The sequence below is a fragment of the Gavia stellata genome, chromosome 2, assembly GCF_030936135.1.
Source record: "Gavia stellata isolate bGavSte3 chromosome 2, bGavSte3.hap2, whole genome shotgun sequence".
NCBI classification, from domain to species: Eukaryota; Metazoa; Chordata; class Aves; order Gaviiformes; family Gaviidae; genus Gavia; species Gavia stellata.
In genome coordinates, this window is record NC_082595.1 from 72298476 (window position 1) to 72319693 (window position 21218).

The window sequence follows — 21218 nt, forward strand, 5'->3', positions numbered from 1 at the left end:
CTTCAGTGTTTGACAGCGTTCTGGCTCCTGTACGTGGGTGATTTGGGGCTAGCACCATCTTTTATTTTGCTTTCTTATGTTTTACAAAAATCATCTTGCAGAAGAGGATGATTTGTCCATGATGATTTTAAGCTCTTGAACATGGTAATTTGTTGCTGCAGCTGTTCCCGTGTTATAACTGCATTGTCAAACCTGTTTTGGGTGTGCCTCTGCACATAGAGAGTGTAATTTGTTCTGAGTAATTGAGGATACCTTGATAACAACAGCTGTTTACGGGGCCAGCTCCTGTGCTTGACTGAGTTGCTACAGGGACTGTTTTTCCTTTGATGTAGACATCCCCACGCTTACTTTCCATAAATGCAATTCCATTTGCATTTTCTTTTGAATAGAATACAATACTCAAACAGTATAGCAGTGTGCTCAAGCTTCTCAGAGTTTTAGGCAATTTAGGAAACTCATTGTAGATAATTGTCTTCTCAGAGAAAGTAGTGTCCTAAATTTGTGTGTCTTTATTGTTTCCTTCAGAAATTATTATTTTCATGTCATATTTGTTATCATAATTGTTATTTTTTAATCTCTTCTGATTTTTTGAAATCTATTCTTTGGCTTTTCTTTCTGCATTAGACCTTTCTGCGACAGAGGCTTTTGTTGGTACTATAGGCACGTGGAATGGATGGCAGTCAGAGAGAAAGAGTAGATACAGAAAAAAGTTTCTAAACAAAATTATAAAAATCAGACCCTATTAGAAATTTATTCTAATTGAATAAGGCAATATAAAGGTATTTGGACAAAGTCTTTTAGGTCTTTTTTATAACCATTTCTTAATTGCTTATTGTTTTAAAGTATCATGAGAACATCAGCCAAGATCAGGCTTGAGGGGGGAAGGGAAAGCAAACTGTTGTTGTAAACAGTTTATAGACAGAGTATATCTAAATTTGTTAAGCTTTTTAGAGGTGAGTTATTTTGAGTTTAAACAACAAATGAGGCTGAACTTGATAAATGATGTTGAACTTGTAGTACCTTTGCAAAATGCAGATGATAATGTCTTTAAAATAAATTACTCATGAATAAATCAGGATGTTGAAGCTGCAAAGGGTGAGAGATGGTATAACAGGGAAATTCTTTGACTAGGAAGTTGTTTCTGAGACCTTTCTTTATAGTAGATATAAAACGCATAGTGAGCATCATGAATGAGAAATATTTTAAATGTCAGATACTGATAAGATTGGAGAAAAACAGTTGACGGCAAAAATGATCGTATTGAGAGGTACTGTGCTGGTTTAGGGCTAGTAAAAGGCAAATGCAGATTAAATTTAGATAAATAAAAAAGAGTAGGCCAGCGAACAATAACACAGAAGGTAGAAGAAATATCAAATGAGATAATTATGCAGGATATCAGCTTACAAAGGAAAAGGGGTTGTGGATAATATCCTGTCTAATTATAATACCTATAAAGGAGGATAGTCACACGAATTAATTTCAGCCACCATGTACCCCACAGGCTCCCTGTATAGACAATGGAAAACAGTTGAGTCCAAGGGTGAATCTGGAAACCTCCAAGAAAAGTGCCTGAAAGTTGCCTCACTGGGTCTTTTAAATTGCTTTCTAGAGGTGCCAGTCTCTCTCAGTGGATTACATACCGAAACTAGCTCCTAGATTTTAAGTACCGAAAGTAATGGTGCAAATACTCATCTTGCCTGTCTCTCTGGACTTTTCCAATGTTGAGATTAAAGGCTGGAGTAAAACCAAAGTCTTATTGTACAGCTGTTTTAACTGCAAGTGAGCATTTCCAGTATAGTATTCCCCACAGACAAGCATTGTGGCTTAAATGTCACTTCAGCTACTGCTAATAGATTTCCAGAGATCCATTTTTTCTACCATTTCTGTCCTCAAATATAATCTGTAAAACCAGATAAATCCTGCAAGCTTAGGCTCTGTTAGACCTCTGATGAGGAAGTTGGTGGCTTACAGAAGGTTAGCAAATAAAGAGGAAGGTGGAATAAAACTAGATTGTGCCCATGAAAGGCTGGCCTGTAGGCAAAAAGATGAGATTTCATACTAGTAAAAGTAGCAGGATCCTTATCTCCTGCACAAGGAAATGATAAATAGCGCCGGTACAATTCGAAGAATGCCTTTGATGCCTAGAAAGCAGTAATCCTAGGGGAAAATGAAGCTGTACATAGACAGTAAATCAGGTAAGATTATTTCTTTTTGCATTCTTAATTCATTCCTCTATTTGTATGATTTACAGTGAAATACTTAATTAAATTATTTTTTCATCAAACTGGCTTTCACAGTTTTCATTGCAAGGGTCACGTATACCTCTGCTTGGCAGTATTCCAGAATGATTATAGTATTTGTAAAAGAAATATATACTAAAAAATATATACTAAAACTCAGTTGAATAATAGCAATGCAGTATCTTGTTCTGCAGTAGTCAACAAAACCATTATTTCTTTACTTTCTGTTTGCCAATAGTAAACCCACTGTAGTTTTTTCTTTCTAGCATAAAGTGAGAATAAAAGTGAAGGACAACAGAGCTCAGTGGTGCTATTATATTTCAGCAAATCGAAGTTTTCAAAATGCCACTTCTGCTTCTCTCCAAAGAAAAAAAAGGTTGATTGTAGACAAAATAGTGTGTTATATCTTTGGGAAAAATAGTGTAGAAAAATTTCAAAAGGAAAGATCAGAGATGTAGCAGCATCGTTAGAACCATTGTGCAGAGGTTTTATTTGTATTGCTAAGAAATATAGAAGTTTTCATTTACTGGGAAGGAAACTGTAAATATGCAATATTGCTTTTAATGTTACTAACTTCATTGAGTTACTGTTTAATTGGTGTATAGAAAAATTTCTGCTAGTGACTTTACAACCGAATGCTATAATGAAATGTCACTTCTTTTCAGAAAAATGTTCCTTTCCCTTGATTAGCTGAAGTATTAAGTCTGTTTCAGTAAATGAATCTATTGATTTTAGCTTAATGTGTTGTAATAAAAAATATTTGAGTATGTTCTCAGTTGGTGGATTCATGAGATGCCATGCTGGATTCTGTACAGGCATTGATGTGAGATTTTTATCTGTTTTTCATGCGTGAAGCTGAGAAGTCAGCATTGGTACAGAAGGGAAGTAAAGACCTGGGTCCTGCTGGAGGACAGTTCTCTCACTTAAGCTCTGCAGAAGTAATTCATGGGCTTTCTTTCACTGTGTCATCCAAGACCTGACAGTGCCCTAAGGTGGGAGGAAATGAGGTTGTAGCAAAATAGTGCTGCAAAGCCTTTTGTTCCGGCTGTTCAGCCTGCTAGGGCTCAGGCAGTCTTCCAGAGGTGGTTGATGTCAGCCATGGTCCTCACTGCCTTGGGAAGCTGCCCATTGCCTACATAGTAATGCTGCACCACACAAGAAATAAAATGCCCGATTAGTGTCATATGTTAACCTACCCAGTTGTAATTCAATAGTAATACAGACAAGTGCCACCCAGCTTCTGCTTCATTTCATTAGTGGGTCATGCTTAGCCTTGCTTGATTGCTGACCATTGCAGGAGCAGATTAACTAAGTGTTGTAGCATTTCTTTGATACAAACACAACCTCTGAAGAATCCTGTGGGAGAAACCTGTGTGGGATGTAGGGAGGAGACTGGTCCATAGTAGAAGCAATGTAAAGGCATATGCAAAAGCAGAATTAGAGGCAAGAATGTTTTTGTTCTTATACACAATAATGCAAGATAGTTATGGTATTTCCTTACATCATTACATTCTCTTTCCACTGGTTACACTTTGGATGCCATTAATGCATAGAAAGAGGTTTCAGAGTAACTTAACTTCAATAGAAGGAAAACAAAGGACATCTCTGAATAATTTAGAAGGTTGTTTATAGACCAGTGAGTCAAAGGTTTTGGACTTAGAATACTGAAGCTAACACTAAAGCAAACAGACCCTGAATTACTTAATTACTAGCTTGTTAATATTTCATTCAGAACTTTAAGGAAAAAATCTGTAATTAGTGCTGGTGGTTATAGCAGGAAACTACAAAGCAAGGCTTTCCGTTTCAGTTCATGGATTTCACCACTGTGTGCACTCTTGCCTGACAAATCAACTCCTTTTTACCTTGTGCTTTTCAACTGTAGAATTATGTATGTAAAACTCTTTTATCTAAAGCAAACTAATGAAGTTGGTTTAACGTATAAAAATACACTTTGAGATTATCGGGCAACAGATTACAGAGTTGCCACACTGTTACCTGGTTTTTCTTTCTCTTTTCATATCTCTTTCCAGCGCTGCCTATTCTTCTAGAGAAGAGCCTTTAAGAATTTATTTTTTCCTTGCTGGAACTGTTAGTGACATTGGCTGGCTCTAGAATGGTTTATGTTGTTACTTGTAATGCTGTTACATCATGTGAAAAGCAAACCAAATATTTTCAGCTGTATTTGTTAGAGAACTAATGCTGTTTCAGTCCTGGGCCTCAGGTAGGGGAGGACGGCTGCTCAAGCACAGCTGTAGCACTAGAGCAGAGCACTCAAATTAAGCTCTGAATTCTGGAGAATTTAAGAATTGGCCCATGCAGTGGTCTTTGCAGGCCACAGCTTTATGACGAGGGGTTTTTTTGAGAGGTCATCTGGTTAGAAAACTCAGATACTCTTCTCGGCTTTGCTTGCCTCAGCTCTTGCAGGCTAACTGGGTGAAGCTATTTTGTGAAATAAGAATGAAGACTAAATATTGTCGCTCACTTATTTTGTTATTGATCTACCACACAATAACAAAGTGTATAAGCAAAGCCATGAAAATTGTGCTAATGTACAGAGGGCTTTCCCAGATTTCCTGTCTGTCAGGGCTTTGGCAGGACCAACTATCAAACCATTGATTACCTCCTGTTGTCAGCACTCACCATTCAGAGTTGTAATCCTGTGTAGTTGACAGTAAAACAGAAACTCGGATAAAATCCTTATTGATTTGTCTAGAAACACTGCTGCCCAAACAGACCAAGAAGTTCATAAGTTTCTCAGACCACATCTGGAAAAATCCATAAAATCCTCTGAAGCCAGTTGTGACTCTTCCAAGTCAATGAATATTGTCCATTCCTCTGCCTCGTGATTACTGCAGTCTATCGTCCCACCCCATGTCCATTATTGTGGTGTCCTGGGAAATCAGGCTTCCTAACTGCAGATTCATTAATAGCAAGGAATGGAAAGGGAGTAGGGGCTTGCAATGAAAGGTAAAGCAGTAAGAACCCCTCTCTAACCTCATTTACCAACAAATTTGTGCCATTGATAGATTAGCCCTTGCTTACCTTTCTTTTTAGAGGCCTGACCTCATCAGCTGGCAGGCACCATAAAACCATTTGCAGTGTCTAAGCCACGATTAACTTCCCTATCTACCCCCTTTTGTTCTGTAAACCCACAATGATCAAGAAGACCTGCATGCTTAGATTTTAGATTATAGGTCAGATTATACTGAATGTCTTTAATTGCTTTTGAAGAAGGAGGAAAAAAGCTTTCCATGATTTAAGCCTCAAAGCCAGTTAGGCTTTGAAGTTTGAGGCAAACTATTCAAGAAAGGGAGGGAGTTCAAGCCAGCTCAATATTATAAAGGCACTTGAGAAGTGAGTTAGGGCAGTTGACTTTCACTACAGCAGTTGCTTTGATCAAAGCTAATTTTTTAAAGTCTGCGTTAAGTCAGCAGCCATTAATCTTTTTGTTGTGATATATTATCAGTAATGGAAAAAAGAGATTATCTTCCTTCTAATTGAAAAGTTAGAAGGATGAAAAATAAAATGAAAAATCCCTAACGTGGCTTTCGCAGCTTTTTCCCCAACACATCTTTGCTTTATGATGTGGATTTTATAGCACTGCTGAATAGATTTTTTTGGTTGTTGTTTGGCTCTTCTTGGCTTTGTGTTTTATATTGTTGCAGTGTTTCATCAAGGCATTTATCAACGCCCTCATGTAAGTGGTTCTGGCAGTCGCCTGAAATGCATCCTGTGTCATTAGCTGCAAAAATGGAAGGTTGAGTCAGCAGGGTTGTGAACTCCAATCTTAGTGATTAGGTGTAAGCATGACCCTCAAAATGTCGAAGTTTTAAAACTCATTGAAGTTTGACTTTTTTTTGGTCACCCTGTATTTGAAAATTTGAAGTTCTTGCTTTCTAATATAATACAAATACAAAACCTGAGAACTTTCTTTAAAAATAAGGTGTTATTCTGCTGTAAGAGACTTGTGTGATTTCAAAATCTGGCACTCTTAAGTACTACGCAGACCATATAAAAGCTATGATGAGCAAGACTGAGCTCTCCTCTCTAGCTTGATCCTTTGGTTCATAGGAGACTTCGCTGATGACAAACCATTCAGTCTAGTGAAGTGGACGGGGATTGTCTGAATTTTTATTTCCTACAAGTCCCATAAGCCTCTGTATGTCCTAGCATCAGATTTATGAGTAACTAGGAATTGCCTCTGAAATGTATGAAGAAAAAAAATTTACTACTTTTTGTAATTATGTCCTAGGCAAAAACTGAAACACACGTTAAATATAGGAGATTAAAAGCAAGTTTGCTTAGTTCTGGTCTTAGTTCATGCGCACATTCTCTCTGTACCATCTCAAAGTTTTCAAGTGTTAATAGGATTTCTAGATGTCGAAAACATTTATAAATTTATGATCTTGCTCCCTCCCCCCTGCCTTTCTAATAATGCTTGCATAGCATGTTTAATAATTTACATATCACTTAGATACCAGTATTCGATAAAGTCAGTATGCCAAATTCAGCTTCCAATGTTACATGTTTCTTTGTTTGCCTACTATAGTGAAGAATGTGAAGTAAAATTTTGATTATATCTTTCTTAAAACATATCTGAGGCAAAGAAATTTGAACCGTGGGGAAAGCAGAGCTGCTAACAAACCAGTTTGGTCTTTGTTAGGTGGTGGAGTAGACATATGAATATATTACATATGATTATCATAAAATTATGGCCTGGAAATTGAACAGTCTTGCTGCTGCCTTTTAGACTGTACATTTTTAATAAGCTGTAATAAAGTAAACATTTTGAATGGGTATAAGAAGAGGCATTACTTGTGATCACAAATGTATGTTCAGTTCATGCTTTTGAAACTCAATATAAAGAAGCAAACAAATTTTCCTTGTAGTGTTAACACAGGTGTTCTCAGTGGTGAATTTTGATTTATGGGGAAAAAAACTTTTAAGCGTATAAAACTGGCTGTTTGGGATCTACATGGAAGAAAATATGATTCATAATGGCTGTAATTTGAAAGCTGTGTGTTGTTACAAGTAAAAGTGGGTTTAAAAGACTCACTTGCAATTATTTTGCTACTTTGGATTCTAGTTTAAATGTCTTTTGGTTTATTTTGGTATCATGTGGCATTTTTCCGAAAGAGTATAAAGCTGTGGTTTCTAAGAACGTTTCAGAAGCCAGATAAGCAACGACGAGAATTAGGTTTAGAGCCCAATCCTGATAACACTAGTGCAGGCTAATTGATCTTATGAAACTGCTCAGAGGTATATAACTTACAAGGGTAAGAGTTTGTAGAGCCAGGGCCCATATGAATAGTGACAGATACTATCTGACTCGTAAAAGTATTTTTTCCTCAGATGACATAGAAAGGCTGCTGGGAAGCTCCTGATAGCCCAGCCCCAGGGAGTCTCGCTGTAACCCAACCCCAGCGGTGTGACAGCAAGTGACAGAACCCCTTGTAGGGTGTGAGAAGTACAGATAAAACAAGATGAATTTAGACTCCTACAGTAGCAATAGCTTGGGTATAAGGAAAAGATGAAAAACCGTCATATGAGAAAGTACACTGTAAAATCTATGTGGAATAAATACAAACATTTGTCAAGAGAGCCATCATTATACAGGTGAAGTCCAACATGTGAAAGGCAGAAAATCTCAGAAAAACTCTTCATCCTATTCTGACACAGTCATCTGGGTTCTCTTTTGTTTATTTTGTCGTACAGAAATAGCATTGCCAAAGGTTGTAAAATAGCGATAGCACTGCTTTCTCTTCGGAAGATCTGTTTGGGTTTCTGCTGATAAATTATTAAAGAGATCTCAGCTGCCCAGTGTCACAGGATTTCTTGGTAGCATGAGTGTAAGTACCTGAGAGGTAATTAAGGTTGGGTTTAGAGAACCTAATGGGGGGTAAATGCTTTCCCTGTTGTGTGACCACAAACCATCTCTCTCTGTTTCCCCATTTGCAAACTGAGAATAATAAGCCTTATGAAATTCATAATTTATGAACGAGCTAAGTGGTGTTTTCAAAGTATATTCTTTGCTATTGGTGCATAACTCTTGTCCCTCTGGATCTTTGTTTCCTAGCATGCAGTGCTCTCAGTTTGGGGCTGGCAAAAGCAGTCTCAGTGAATAAAACACAAATCAGGGTTAAGACTGGCTTTCACGAGCTAGCTCATGTCAAGTAGAAATACAGTCCTCAAAATAAATATCAGGCAGTGGGTGAAATGTTTCCTCAGAATCATTGCTACATTGTGATTACAGCTTTTTCTATCAACTTGCACTGTATATCCTTGCTCTGTCTTCCCCTCCTGTAGAGTTGCTTACCTTCCTGGTGGGGGGTGGCTTTTTTCAGAAACCTCTAGTGGATTCCTTGTCCTTCACTGAAAGGATTTTTTTGCTTATTTGTTTTTGCATAACCTACCGATCAGTTCTGCGGTTTGCTGTGGCATTTTACTACTTTGCTTGCATCTGCTTGTTTTTCTTTGGTACTTTGACAAAGACCCTGAAGTTTCAGTACTGACCCCAGGGATTATTAGTGGCACAGTTATTCTTGATGTGCTGAATCCAAGCTTGCTGTCTCTGGCCTTTGCAAAGTTACCCCAGGTGCTTGCAGTGAAGCCTTGTTCTTACCTCTTCCTACAAATTCATGAGCTGTAGAGCAGGTGAAGCTCTGTTTGCACCAAATACGCATCCTTTTTACAGTAAGTTCACACTGATGTTTGCTTTGAGAGCTCTGTTACTGCTCTCTTACTGCCTGGGAGGTTACCACAGTTCCCCCATCTCCTAGAGTTTCTTCCTCTTTCATCGGCACATGCTGAGGGTCAGAATTATATGAGTGGCTTTTTTAATATGACTTTGTTTAAGAGCTCATCGCAGTGGAGGTATGCCAGTTTCATGAGTCCTCAGCACAGAATTCTTCCCTTTCTCAGTTTTTACAGAAGATGTACAGAGACATCTTTTTTCTTTAATCCATAGACCTGGGACAATTAGAGTGCCTGGGCAAGGGATATCGATCTAGAAGGACAACCATTTATTACTTTGTTTCATTTAACTGCTCAAGATGTGTATGGACCCCTGGATCTCTGCTTCCCATTCTTGACGATGATTAAAAGAAAATAGGTTTTTGAAAAGCTTTAAAGTTCCCTCAAGATTTAGGTGGAGATGGCAAAGTCTAGCAGGAAGGTGAACTGCTCTTTGAGTACTGTAGATGCCTGAGTTACAATGCCCCTAAGTGTTCAAAGAGTTTGTTGGTTTGCTGTGGCTGACCAGGTTTTCCCATTGAGTGAAACGGGAAGTATAGAAAAATATCTTGAAGAGTGTGCATCATCGAGCAAAGCATTTGTGCAAACACAGATATATTTCCACATCATGGTCTTAGTTACCAGTTATCTGCTTTGCTGTAGATACCAGTGTTCCTCTGAGAGTCCCAAACAAAGCTCAGAAAAATACCGGTTTCTTACAGATAGTTCAGATGGTGTTGCAAGGTCAGGTATACAGGAGACCTTCCAGGATGCATTAAGAAATCTATTTCCAGCTGGCACTGAAAGTCATTAAACTTGTAATATCACTGATAAGAAGAAGGCTTTTTATTTTTGATGTTTCCATCAGCCAGTTATCAGGAAAACCCCAGGACTCCAACCCATTCTGTGTATCTGAAAACGGTATCCATATTTGAAATTGCTACATGTAAGAATGAGAGATTCTTTGAGAAAATGTTGTATGTTAACAAGAAAGAATAAATCATGAACTGTGAGTGCTAGACACTGGAAGTCAAAAACAAACAAAAAAATCCACCATTCAAAAAAGCCTCACTCTTGTGATTTTGAAACATGATTTTTCTTTCTGGCTTTTTCCATGATTTTCCAGTGCTTGGTGTTAGCACTGTGGTTTAATTTGGCGTGAACAAAAATGTTAAATTTTTTTTATTTCTTAATGTTCCTTTCCAGGAATGAGATCTCAAAATTGGAGCATTTCCATTTCCTATGTACACAAGAAGCGGCATAGTTACACTTAGAAGGCTTCTTTAATGTTAAATAAACATATCAACTGCATTGTGTTTACCCAAGCTGATAACCATTTGTTGAGTAATATATTACTTAAAAGGAAACACAATCAGTATGTTTAATTTAGCAACAGAATTGGTTACCAGAGCTCTTATTTTACTTTCAACAAGTCTATGTTTTTGATAAAATAATCTCTTGAATCATATTAAGAAATGGATATGAAGCTACATTACAAACTCTGTTTTGGCTTTAACAAAAATGTGAAGCAGACTATTTATCTGATTAACTTTTGCTGGTTGTCGGTATTAATATTTGTGGTCCTGTGTACACTAATGGTATGAACAGGCATTTAATAACCATCTCTTAAATTTTTATAGTTCTTTGAGAAGTTTTACTGTGGAAAACATGAGATACTTTATGTGAATGGGGAAGAAAGTTCTTTAAAAGCATCTGAACAAGTTGTCCAAGAATTAGGAAGAAGCACCAAAGGAACACCTTGTATCTGTATTAGGTGCTACGTTGTGCCCTGTAAGTGTTGGGGGCTTTAATAACTACACAGCTACTGACTCTCTAGGACATTCTTAGTCAAATCATTAGAATTTCGTATATTCGTGTCCTCATCTGTAATCACGTGTAAGAGTGCTTTCCCAGGATAATCCTCGTCCATACACACATTCCTCTGGAAAGCTGGGCATGCACTAAAATCATGCCCTTCAAAGCCTTGCTTTAGGTTTATTCTCAAAGTAAACGGGAACCCTGTTTCTCACATCTCATTTCCTCTCAATTGCCTTGGTTTGACATGAAGGTCCTTGGAGTTTGCTTGTCACCTTTAAGTCTTTAGTCTTCAAAAAGATCTAATTTTGAGTTTGGCTTACCTTTATATCTTCAGAAGCTGTTTATTTTGTTACTGCTGCTTCTTTATTTTTTCTGTCCCCATCCTTCAGGAAGTCTTGACCCCTCTTCATTTCCTCAAATTCCCATGTAATTGTTCTTTTTGTTCCCTGACTGTTGGCATTGCATCTCCCCGGTCTTCAGATGATGTCCTTGCTGCTATGGAGCCATAGTACCAATGGGCAGGTTAATTCTCTCTGTTGTTTAGGACATTCCACATTGCTTGAGAAGTTTAGAAATAAAGTCTATAGTACTTCGCAACTGTGGGCAGTCACAGCATTTGAGAGAATGCAGAAATCAGGATTTGAGATGTGCTGTTTTGCTAGAGAGGTTTTATTTCCTAAACTGTCATTTGTGGCTGAATGTATCCGAATACGGTCAGGACAAGGAGCTTGCAAATGTCATATTTTTTGGACAGTTCTTAGAAAAATGTGGTTTAATTTTTGCAGGATGGCTGACTAGAGAAGGTGTGGGCTCCAGTTCTCCTGCAGTAGGAGACTGGAAAGCAACCAAAAGGTTTCTCCCTCATGAACACACAGCTGATAATTTATTTTGGAATATGCTGCTTTCACTTTTTTGTTTGCTTTGGCTGTGAGAATGGATCCTAATGGAGAAAAGTTAGTTATGACATCAGAGAGAGGAAGAATTACTTTCCAGGCCCTATGTGGCAGCTCTAAACTTTTCTCCCCTTCAGGCATTGGAACTTGTGTTTAAAAGAAGAAAACAAACAGTTTGTGTACTTGAGCGTATCAAAAAGGAATGCCTTCATTGCACATGCCAGCTATAAAAAGAAAAGGCAGAGTCGTCTTAGAAAATAGGTTCTAAATATAATGGCTTTCTATCTTGCCTGTGTGTTATGGTTCCTTTTTTAATTTCCTAAGATTTCAGCTGCTGCTTTTGCTCATTTGTTCTCTCGTGGAAGTTAACATTCTCTGCATCTACTATTACGATCATTTCTTCTGGGATCTTAGAAATAGGCTGATGTCTAGGGATGTGGAATAAGCAAAAGAAACAGGGGAACTGAAGAATGATTTTCTTTCTATAAATGTTTGGTAATAGAGGGGAAAGTGCAACAAGAAGACATTTAAAGAGAGAAAGGATTTGAAATAGAATGTGTTAAGATTTTGCTTACAAACATCACTTTCTTTAAAGGGGATTATTTACTGAGCTAAAATCATTTCAATTGCTTTGAAAAAAATATGCGTATGGAAACATCAGGCTTCTTTCAGTCAAGTCTCCATTATCTAAAAGCTTAACTCCTTTTTTCTTTCTAAAGAATTTGAGTATGGGGAAGGTAGATGCATTTGTAAAGTTTAAGCTTGTCCATTGTAGACATGCTTTCTGAAATACTAACTTACTACCTTAAAATCTAAATTCTCAATGTTAATATCTCTTATGTAAAGTAGCATCCTGCCCAGGAATTTCATTCATCTTTGGGTTTAAGGGTGATGAGACCAATGTTTCAGTGAAATCTTCGCAGAAAATATATATGCTTCAAGTAAATGAAAGAATGACTCAACAGGTGGAATGATGGACAGTCTGATGATCAAGTGCACTGTGGAGATACACAGAAAAGCCTTGGCCACTGGTAGTCAGCAGAGATAGTGCAGGCGTGTTCACGGGACTAGAGATACCTAAATTCAATGTAAATGGTTTCTCCTGTTTTTCAGCTGGATATATTGTTTTTTTCACATTTTGCTCTAAATTAACATAAAATGTGTCTGTATATAAGCACATTGTTGTGATTAATCTCAAAACGGCTCCATTATTCTGCCAGGCTAGATAATTCAAGATGGGTTAGATATTTCACTTTTTTTAATATATTTTGAATTTCTTTCAGAACATAGGGGATGGAAGGAGACTGGAAAATGGGAGATTTTCTAAACCTTAACTGTCATCATTCTTAGAAAAAGGAATAAACTTACCCCGCCAAAGTTCTTCCTAGTGAATAGCCCAGATGATGTTGGCAGTAGAAAGCCTTTCTCAGCAGGGAGAGGAAGACAGCTGTCATCTTTATGTGATCTGACATTCTTAGCCAATGGTCTTGTATTACATCCAGTCTGATTTGATAATGAACTATTGCTGAAATGGGGATGGAGCTCTTGCCCACTTTTTTCCGATCGCATCTTGCAATCTAGCAGTAATGCAGTGAATCAGCTTCCAAGAGGAAGCTCATCTATATTTTTGGAAAGTGATTTCTGTGGGTCAAGTAGGCTGGTTCCTGATAACTAGATCGAATGCAGTCAGGAACAGCAAGTATTCCTGCTGAGGAGCAACTTCCTTCCTCTTGAAAGGAAAGTAGTGTACAGGTTGGTGTTCGTCCTTGCCCAAGGCACAGTTGTGGCCAAGACCAGAGATACTACTCTGATGCACACCACCTCTGACAGCCCTGTGTCCAAGATGTGATCCTCTGGGCTTCTAATTCTGACTAGCTGTCCAAAAATAGGCTAGGGAATAAATATTTAATTAAGGGAGGCTCCATGGAGTCCTTAGTGTGGTGGGAGTTTCCGCCTTGAAATTGCTGAATGCTCGTTCAAGGCGTTTTATCAACAGTATGGCAGAAGCATTGGCACTGTACCAGAAGCATTGCTGCTGATGAGGATAAGCGTTTTGGCTGAGAACTGCCATCATTCCTAAGACACTTCTCCCATTTCTGTGAAGCACTAACTAGAAGTACCACCTCTCGGGAAGAGAAATGGTGGTGCATTATTCAGATACTCCTATGGACAGTAATGCTTAAGGGGGAGAAGGAGGAATGAACCCCATACAGCAAAGGGAGAATCAAGAAGCCACTGCTCTGAGCAGCTCAGAATGAATTCCCAAAGAGAAGGAAATTCAAGACAGTTAAATTTGACAGTTTCCCTGTCCCGCTTTGAAGCTGAAATACCAGAAAGTAGCATGCAAGTGATAGGTAGATGTAAGGTGTGAATTATGGATACAAGGATCGCTATGGGCTTGTGCAGTTCTCTGCATAAACAATACCCATTTAGAAGTCTACTAAGGTGCAACAGTAGAAGAGTATTTTTAATGCTGAAAAGTGTGTTTTGCTCAGAGTACTTGTAGTCTTGATCAAATGCCCAGCAGTTCCTAAAATGTTCATTAATATTACAATAAGTACATTTGCAAGACTGAGGTCCCTTAACAAAGTATAAGGAAGAGTAGGTGCTGTATTTCTTCCTTTGTAAAATAATTACTGCAACTTGCAATTGTTAGACTATGATCACCAGTTTTCTAACAGGAAAATTCATTTAAGTCAGTGCTTTGGCAGGTGTTCATATTTGTGGAAAGATCTATCTTCCAGATTGCTAATGAATGGCCAAGCAAGTATCTAGATAGTTAATAATACTGCTTAATTGCCACAGTCAGATAAAGCTGCCATCTAATTTATTGCTAATGTGAGCATCTGAACACTAGCAGAATGATAAACCATGAGAAAGCTTTATGAGATGGTTGGTTAGTTGAAGTCATTGCGTGCAGTTTTCTACATTTCTCTCTCTAGCAGGTGATTCTTCTAACATTTCCGTGCTTTGGCAGAAAATCAGACACACGGTCATACCCCCTGCTGCCCCCGCTTCCACTAGGCAGCTGTTTTCAAAGTAATACACCTTCCCAAGGCACTGCGCAGCCAAGAGTTTCTTCCTGGGTTTATGTATCCATAATGCGCTAGTAAAGGATGTTGTGTTTTCCTGCATACACCTAATGGAATATAAATATGTCCACAAATGTGTGTCCGTCAAACATCTGGACAGCTTTTCAACGCAGATGGAAAGATGTGACATGCTGTGCAGAGCACGCTGCAAAGGAAAAGATTGCTGATCTGGGCAATTGGTTCGTTTCATCCAAGTGATCACCAGCAGATGCAGATTTCTCTTAAAGGATTAAATGATTTTAGGACAAAAGCTCTTTGCAGGTGATGGAATGGATGAAGGAATAATGTGTGACATGGAAACCTGACTCTGACTCTGTCAGTCCTGCAGCAAGACAGGCCTTGATTGTAAGCGGGTTTAACAAAATTGTCTTATAGTGCCATGTTCACTTGGCAAGTGAAATCCCAGGGCTCCCTGTCCAGGAATGAACACAAGTATTCAGGGTAAATACCAAGAAAAAAGTTAGGATTGTGCTTATCAAATTAAGGATAAATCCTGTACATTGCAGTATAGGAGGACTCAGTGCATGCTCAGGACCTTTTCATGAATTAATTGCCTTTATCTGGGTATTAATGGAAAAGAGGTTCATGGGCTTTTCCACTGTATGTGCTATTAAGCTGCCTGGAGACAGTTATGGCCTTTTTCAAATCTGCATCCCTCTGACAGTAGCAAATTCCCGTGTCACCGCTCAGGAGCAAGTAGACAACAGAGGTGAAAAATTATGCTAATGAATTGCAATAACCAATCCCTTTTTATGAGAGTGCTTATCGTAAGATCCTGAATCCAAAGCGTTATATTACCTTATACAGCTTTTCATTGGTAAACTATAGCAAACTAAACGCAGTTAGCAGTTAAATACAGCTTTATACTTCTGAAGAGGCCCTTTGGAACAAAGTGAAGTATATGGGTAAAATTGTTAAAGCGTTAGATAAGGTTCTCAGGTTACTATGGTTACTTGAAAATTTTGCCTTGTATCATAGATTAGGATGCATAGGATGAAGTAGCCAAAACAACTAGGAAGTCCAATGCATATAAACTACATTTCCAAACCACACAGCATTGCCAAAGAGAAAGACAAATAGCTCAGGATATTGGCTGCTGACAAATCTATGAATCAATAAAAAGAGGCCTGAAGGAGATTTAGAACATATGTGATTTGAAATCCTGCATTATGTCGGAGTTACAATCTTAATTTTGAAAGACAAAATGAAGAAAAAAAAGAAAAGAAAAATCCCCAGTAATGTAAAGAGTGGAATGATTTTCCATAAGCTCTTTCTGGTATTGAAATCTGACATTTGGCTTTGAGACCTTCAACAAAGAAGGTTGATGAAACATGGATAATACATTTCGTGCACTTAGGCTGGCAGTAGCACTTACACTGGAAGCAGTTTATTCCCATGGAAACCTATTTGCATTTGGGCCACAAGTGACTTTTTCCCCCTCTGTTGGAGCTGCTGATGTTTTAGCATAATATAATTGCTGTATATTGACAGCAGATTTGAAAAGTATTTTTAAAATGTTAAGTAGCTGAGCATATGCATAATGGAGATGTAGTCTGCGCAGTTTTTCTGCGTAGGATGGAGGCACGTTGCTGAAAAATGCAGGGCAGCTTTTGATCTTCTATTATTTATCCCTAAAAGAAAGAAAAAAATGTGAATTAAAATATGTTTATCCCAAACAATTTTTTTTTAAACAGGTGACAAAAGAGCTGAAACAGTATGACAATAAAATTATAGAGTGCAAGTTTGAGAACAACAGCTGGGTCTTCATGAGACAGAGAATAGACAAAAGCTTTCCAAATGCCTACAGCACTGCCATGGGTGAGTAGAGTAATTTGCTTTAAAAGTTTTTCAGGCTCAAATTTTATTTTTTTAACTCTGTTCTAGTTTTGGGAAGAAACACACTCTGTGTTCTCATTTCTAGTTTGACTCCTAGCTTCTCTAATTTATTATAGTAATACCTCATTTTGCAAATGCTTATGTCATGTTTAGCTTTTAAACAGCACGAGTCCTTTGGCTTCAGGGTTATTTGATGAATTCAGTTAGACAAATACTCTGATGCAGTATTTAACAGATAATGCAGAAGCAAGTGCCTGAGTCTTTGTAGAACTGCAAACACTTGCTCAAGGAGACTTTAAATGGCAGGGCATGCCTTTTAAGTGAGACCCAAGAAAGTTTTTATTTACCATAGCATTGCAACAGCAGTTAACTAAATAACATCTGTTCCTAGTGCTGTGTTGGCTTGCCGGGATGTAATGCAAACTGGCACACTATGAGTTGAATTTGTTGAACAAAAAATCCATTATAATTTCACCTCTATTCAAAACGCCAAAATGATTATTTGGCAGATGGGCTAGAAAATTAACAGGAGAAAATGTCATCTTAAGTTTCTACAACAGTCATACAAACAATGAGGAGGGAAACAAATGAAAGGTGGGGGTATTTCCCTGCAGACTTCTGAGACTTTTATGTTCTTCTACCAAAAAACATTTTGCCAAGTATTTTAAATTAAATGATGTTGTTTACTTTCAGGTGAAGTGTAAGAGTTTGAATAGAAGTGTGCAAGGCTGAATAACAATAGTCATGTTGATACTGACTTTTGTTAACCGCTCAAATGAAGTTTAATTATATTTAAGACCATGCTATTTACTAGGGCATGCATAGATGGTGTAGGATTTTCTCTGAACCATTCTACTTGTATTTCTGCCTAAGCAGTGAGTAGATTTTCTTGAATAAACAGAATGTGGTCATTTTGCCAGGAGATAATAAATCTGCTGGCACCTTAGGGGACCAGCACAGAGTGTAGCTGAAATACTTGCTGAGCAGTCCTCTCGGGAAAGAGGAATGGGCCACAAAAGTCATACAAGTACAACGACATCTCTTTGTCACCGTGACCTAAATTTCTCTTCCCTGTTTCACCTTATTGTTTCAATAGTTAGTTTTCCTTGGAGTTTTCTCTTCTTTGAGGAGTAGCGTATTCTTCTTTCCTTCATTCTTAAGAGCATATACGGCTACCCTTTTTCTCCTCAGTTTCTCCATTTGTAGAACAGTTATGTTATTCCTGACTTTTTTTTCCGCCAAAACATAATGAACTTCCTAAAAATAAAAATTAAAAGAAAATTAAATGCTACAGGAAGAAGTGTTTTGTAAGAAATATTTCAAATTTTCTGTGGGACTTTTCAGAACAGAAAGTTTTCTTTTGGCTTTAATTTTCTATTTTTGAACATTTTTCAAAATCTCCAAAAGTTGTATTTTCTCGTTTGAGACTTCCGTTGTCTGCTTCTCTAGATCCTTTCTCTTCTATTTGCTTTCTCTTGATGAAAAATACTATTAATTTTTCCCCATGGTTGAAATAGCAACGACATAAGTACCTGTCTCCATATTGCTTTTGGACTTTGATACCCTTCAAATTGAAAAGAGAAGGGCTTTTTGAGTGATTAAGCTAGGATAGCCCTTAAAAGTTGATACAGAGTTATACCAGCTGCCTTGTGGCACAAATTCTATTCCTAAACTACTGATAATCATCATGCTTTCCAACTGCTAAAGTCACATACAGTACAACTTCTAAAGCATCTTTTCACCAAAAATAAATGAGATAAAACACCTTCCTAGCATTATTTTTTTATTATTAATTGTAAAGTAATGCTTTGAATGGTTCTGGAATTCTGCAGGAAAGAAAGGAGCCTCTTTAAGAGTCAGGAAATTATTATATGTTGATTGTTTCTCATAACAATGCTATATTGCAAGTACATTTTAAGGAGTCTTAATGTTGTTTAGTACTCTAGGAGGTCAATAGATTGTTCTGCATGGAAATTGCACCCATTCTGTGGCCAATCCTTACATGCTATAAATTATCTTCTAATCATTTTGCACTTTCTTCCAAGGTAGTCATAGTATTCCTCGTTAATTTCTTGCTCTTTATTTTCTTCACCCTCCCTAAGTCTCTCAGGAGGATTAATTAGAGGAGTATAAAGCTACATAGGAAAAGTATTAAAAATATTTCATTTGTTTTAAGAGAAGTAAGCCTTTTTATTTGTTCCGTAAAATCCTGTGGGCCATTACTTACAAACTATGACCTGGGGATTCATATTAAGTAATCCAATGCTTGTACATGCATGCCTTGGCCACCATGCAGCACTATGGCCTGGTGTGCTAGACATGTGGTTTGCTTGGTGTCAAGTCTTTCTGCCACATAAAGGTATACGGGTTAAAAAAAAAAAAGTAGTGTGCATTGTGGGTTTATGGTATGTATAGTACTTAGTGGTGAGGAAAAAAAAAGTTACCTTAGTTCAGAGGTTTTCAATATTAGGCCAGTCTTCTTTCTAGCTATCTGGATTTGATGAGCCTCCCAAGGCCTTTGTTGCTGTTGCTTGCCTCAATACGATGTCAGTTCTTGGTGTTTTTATAGTTGCCCCATGAAGCCTACACACACATACACCTTTTGTTTGTTCTAAAAAGAGAGATGATTCCTGTAAGATAGGGGTCCACTACACTGCTTTGCTTTCTGGGGGTCAAAGCAGAGATAACTTGACTCCTGACACAACCATCTTATGAAAGTCCACATTTAAAGCTGAATCCTTGAGCCAAATTTTGTTACTTATTTTGCAAAAAGGGGATGAAATTATTGAAGTGCCGACTACAACAAACCAGTTTATTAACTTGAGAATATGGTCTTTGTTCCCAGCTGTATGCAACAGCATCCAGAATCCAGTCACAAAGGAGATGCTGTTTGAGTTCATTGACAGATGTACAGCAGCTTCTCAAGGACAGACGCGGAAACACCACCTCGATCCTGACACTGAACTCATGCCACCCCCACCACCCAAAAGGCCACGTACCATAACATAAGGCCTTGGTCTCAGCGGATAGCGTGTTTACAGTTCTGCGGAAGGTGAAACGCAAGTGTGAAGGCTGGGAAAAAAAAAATCTGAATTGCTGTAAATACTTGGGTGTGGTTTTTTGAGTTGGGGGGGGTGTAGTTTTTTTTTTTTTTTCCAAATTCTACATACAAATGGACGTTGTTTTGTAACTGATAAATTCAACCTTACCTTATGGTATTTGAAGATGAAATTTCCAAAGGTTTAGACAAGAACAATACAATGAAGTCAATGGAAAGCTGCCTTGTTTATATATGGATCTCTTTTCACCTTTAATTTATAATGTCAGCAATCTGGAACTGAGAAAACATTGGGATGCTGTACTTTTTAGAGGCTGTGTTTAAAAAAAGCAGAAGTGTTTTTTTTATTATCGTTATTCAACTGGTTGCGATTTGTCACCCATAGTATAACTGATCATAGTTTCCCTGCATTTCTGAGACTTGTGTTTAACAGCAAACAGCAATGTTGTTTGTGCTCTGTGTTGGTTAAAAACTAAGCCGCCTTAGATTTCACTAATTTCAAAATTAGCTGAGTTTTTGTTGTTGAAATATTAAAAAAGCAAATCCTTCTTGTAAATAGCATTGCTTTGAAAGGAAATGTGCTGAGTGTTTGGTTTTGTCCCCTGTTTGAACCTAACATACCAAATGTATAGTGGTCTGATTTTAGCTTTGCCTTTTTAAGTTTATTTGTAGATAAGGAATACACCGAATCCTTAGTATTAAGGTCTCTGTTAAGAGACTGTTGCTAGTACAGGGCTTAGTTCTCCACAGTGATACCATTGTAAATATTACTAAAGAGTACACATCACTGTGATATGCAAGAGTAATAAGCACCGCTAGTCACGATGTCTTAGATCAGACACAAAATGGCAAAAGAAACGCCAGACAACTCCTTTGTAACAGAGAAGGTAGTTTCAGTGGAGAGAGCCACATCAGACCAAGTCTTCTGGTTTAGGTAATTGCAGGGCAAAAATAAGCCATTTAGGGGGGTGGATGAGTGTCCCAGGGAACAGGATGCTCATTTTCAAAGTGGGGGTCAGCTGTCCTGCGGCACTGTGCTTATCCTCTGGCTGACTTTCTTTTATACCAAATGAAGAAGCACATGAATGCCCTGATGGCTCTTGTTGCAGTGCACTGGCAGATGTTCATAGTATTAGTTTTGAGAAACTGCATTCTGGTTGTCTAAGGGAGGAGTTGTTCTGATTAATTGGAAACCAAATGCAGATTTTAAAGTTTACTGTACATTTATCAAGCAGGGATCGAATTGCCTCTTTCTGTAGTTTACTTAGTGTGTGTCATCCATTCATTCAGCAATCTGACTAGTGAAGCTTATTAATTGTTATAACTAAAATGCATATCTGTTTAAATGAGTTTTAATGTTTGTAGGCAAAATTAACTACTGCATTTTTTTTTTCTATATGGAAACTTTACAACTATGCTTTGTGGTGGCTTCTCTAGTTGTTTCAACCTGTTGTATAAATGCACACGGCATCATTTAGATGGCGTTCCTAGCGTCTCTTTCTGGGATATTCCATATGTGTTTTAGAGAACTGAAGGAGTTATATAAGTT

At 37.8% G+C, this 21218-nt stretch overlaps 1 protein-coding gene across 2 annotated transcripts in view; it reads left to right on the forward strand.

The window, feature by feature from the left end:
• RNGTT (RNA guanylyltransferase and 5'-phosphatase) overlaps positions 1 to 20970 on the forward strand; it is a 192174-nt gene extending 171204 nt beyond the window's left edge. For both annotated transcript variants that reach the window (XM_059829856.1, XM_059829862.1), the window contains 2 exons: positions 16470 to 16593; positions 19457 to 20970. In XM_059829856.1, the coding sequence (XP_059685839.1) occupies positions 16470 to 16593; positions 19457 to 19620 (288 nt within the window). In that variant the 3' untranslated portion in view covers positions 19621 to 20970. The remainder of the gene's footprint in view (positions 1 to 16469; positions 16594 to 19456) is intronic.
• Positions 20971 to 21218: the final 248 nt, after the last annotated feature.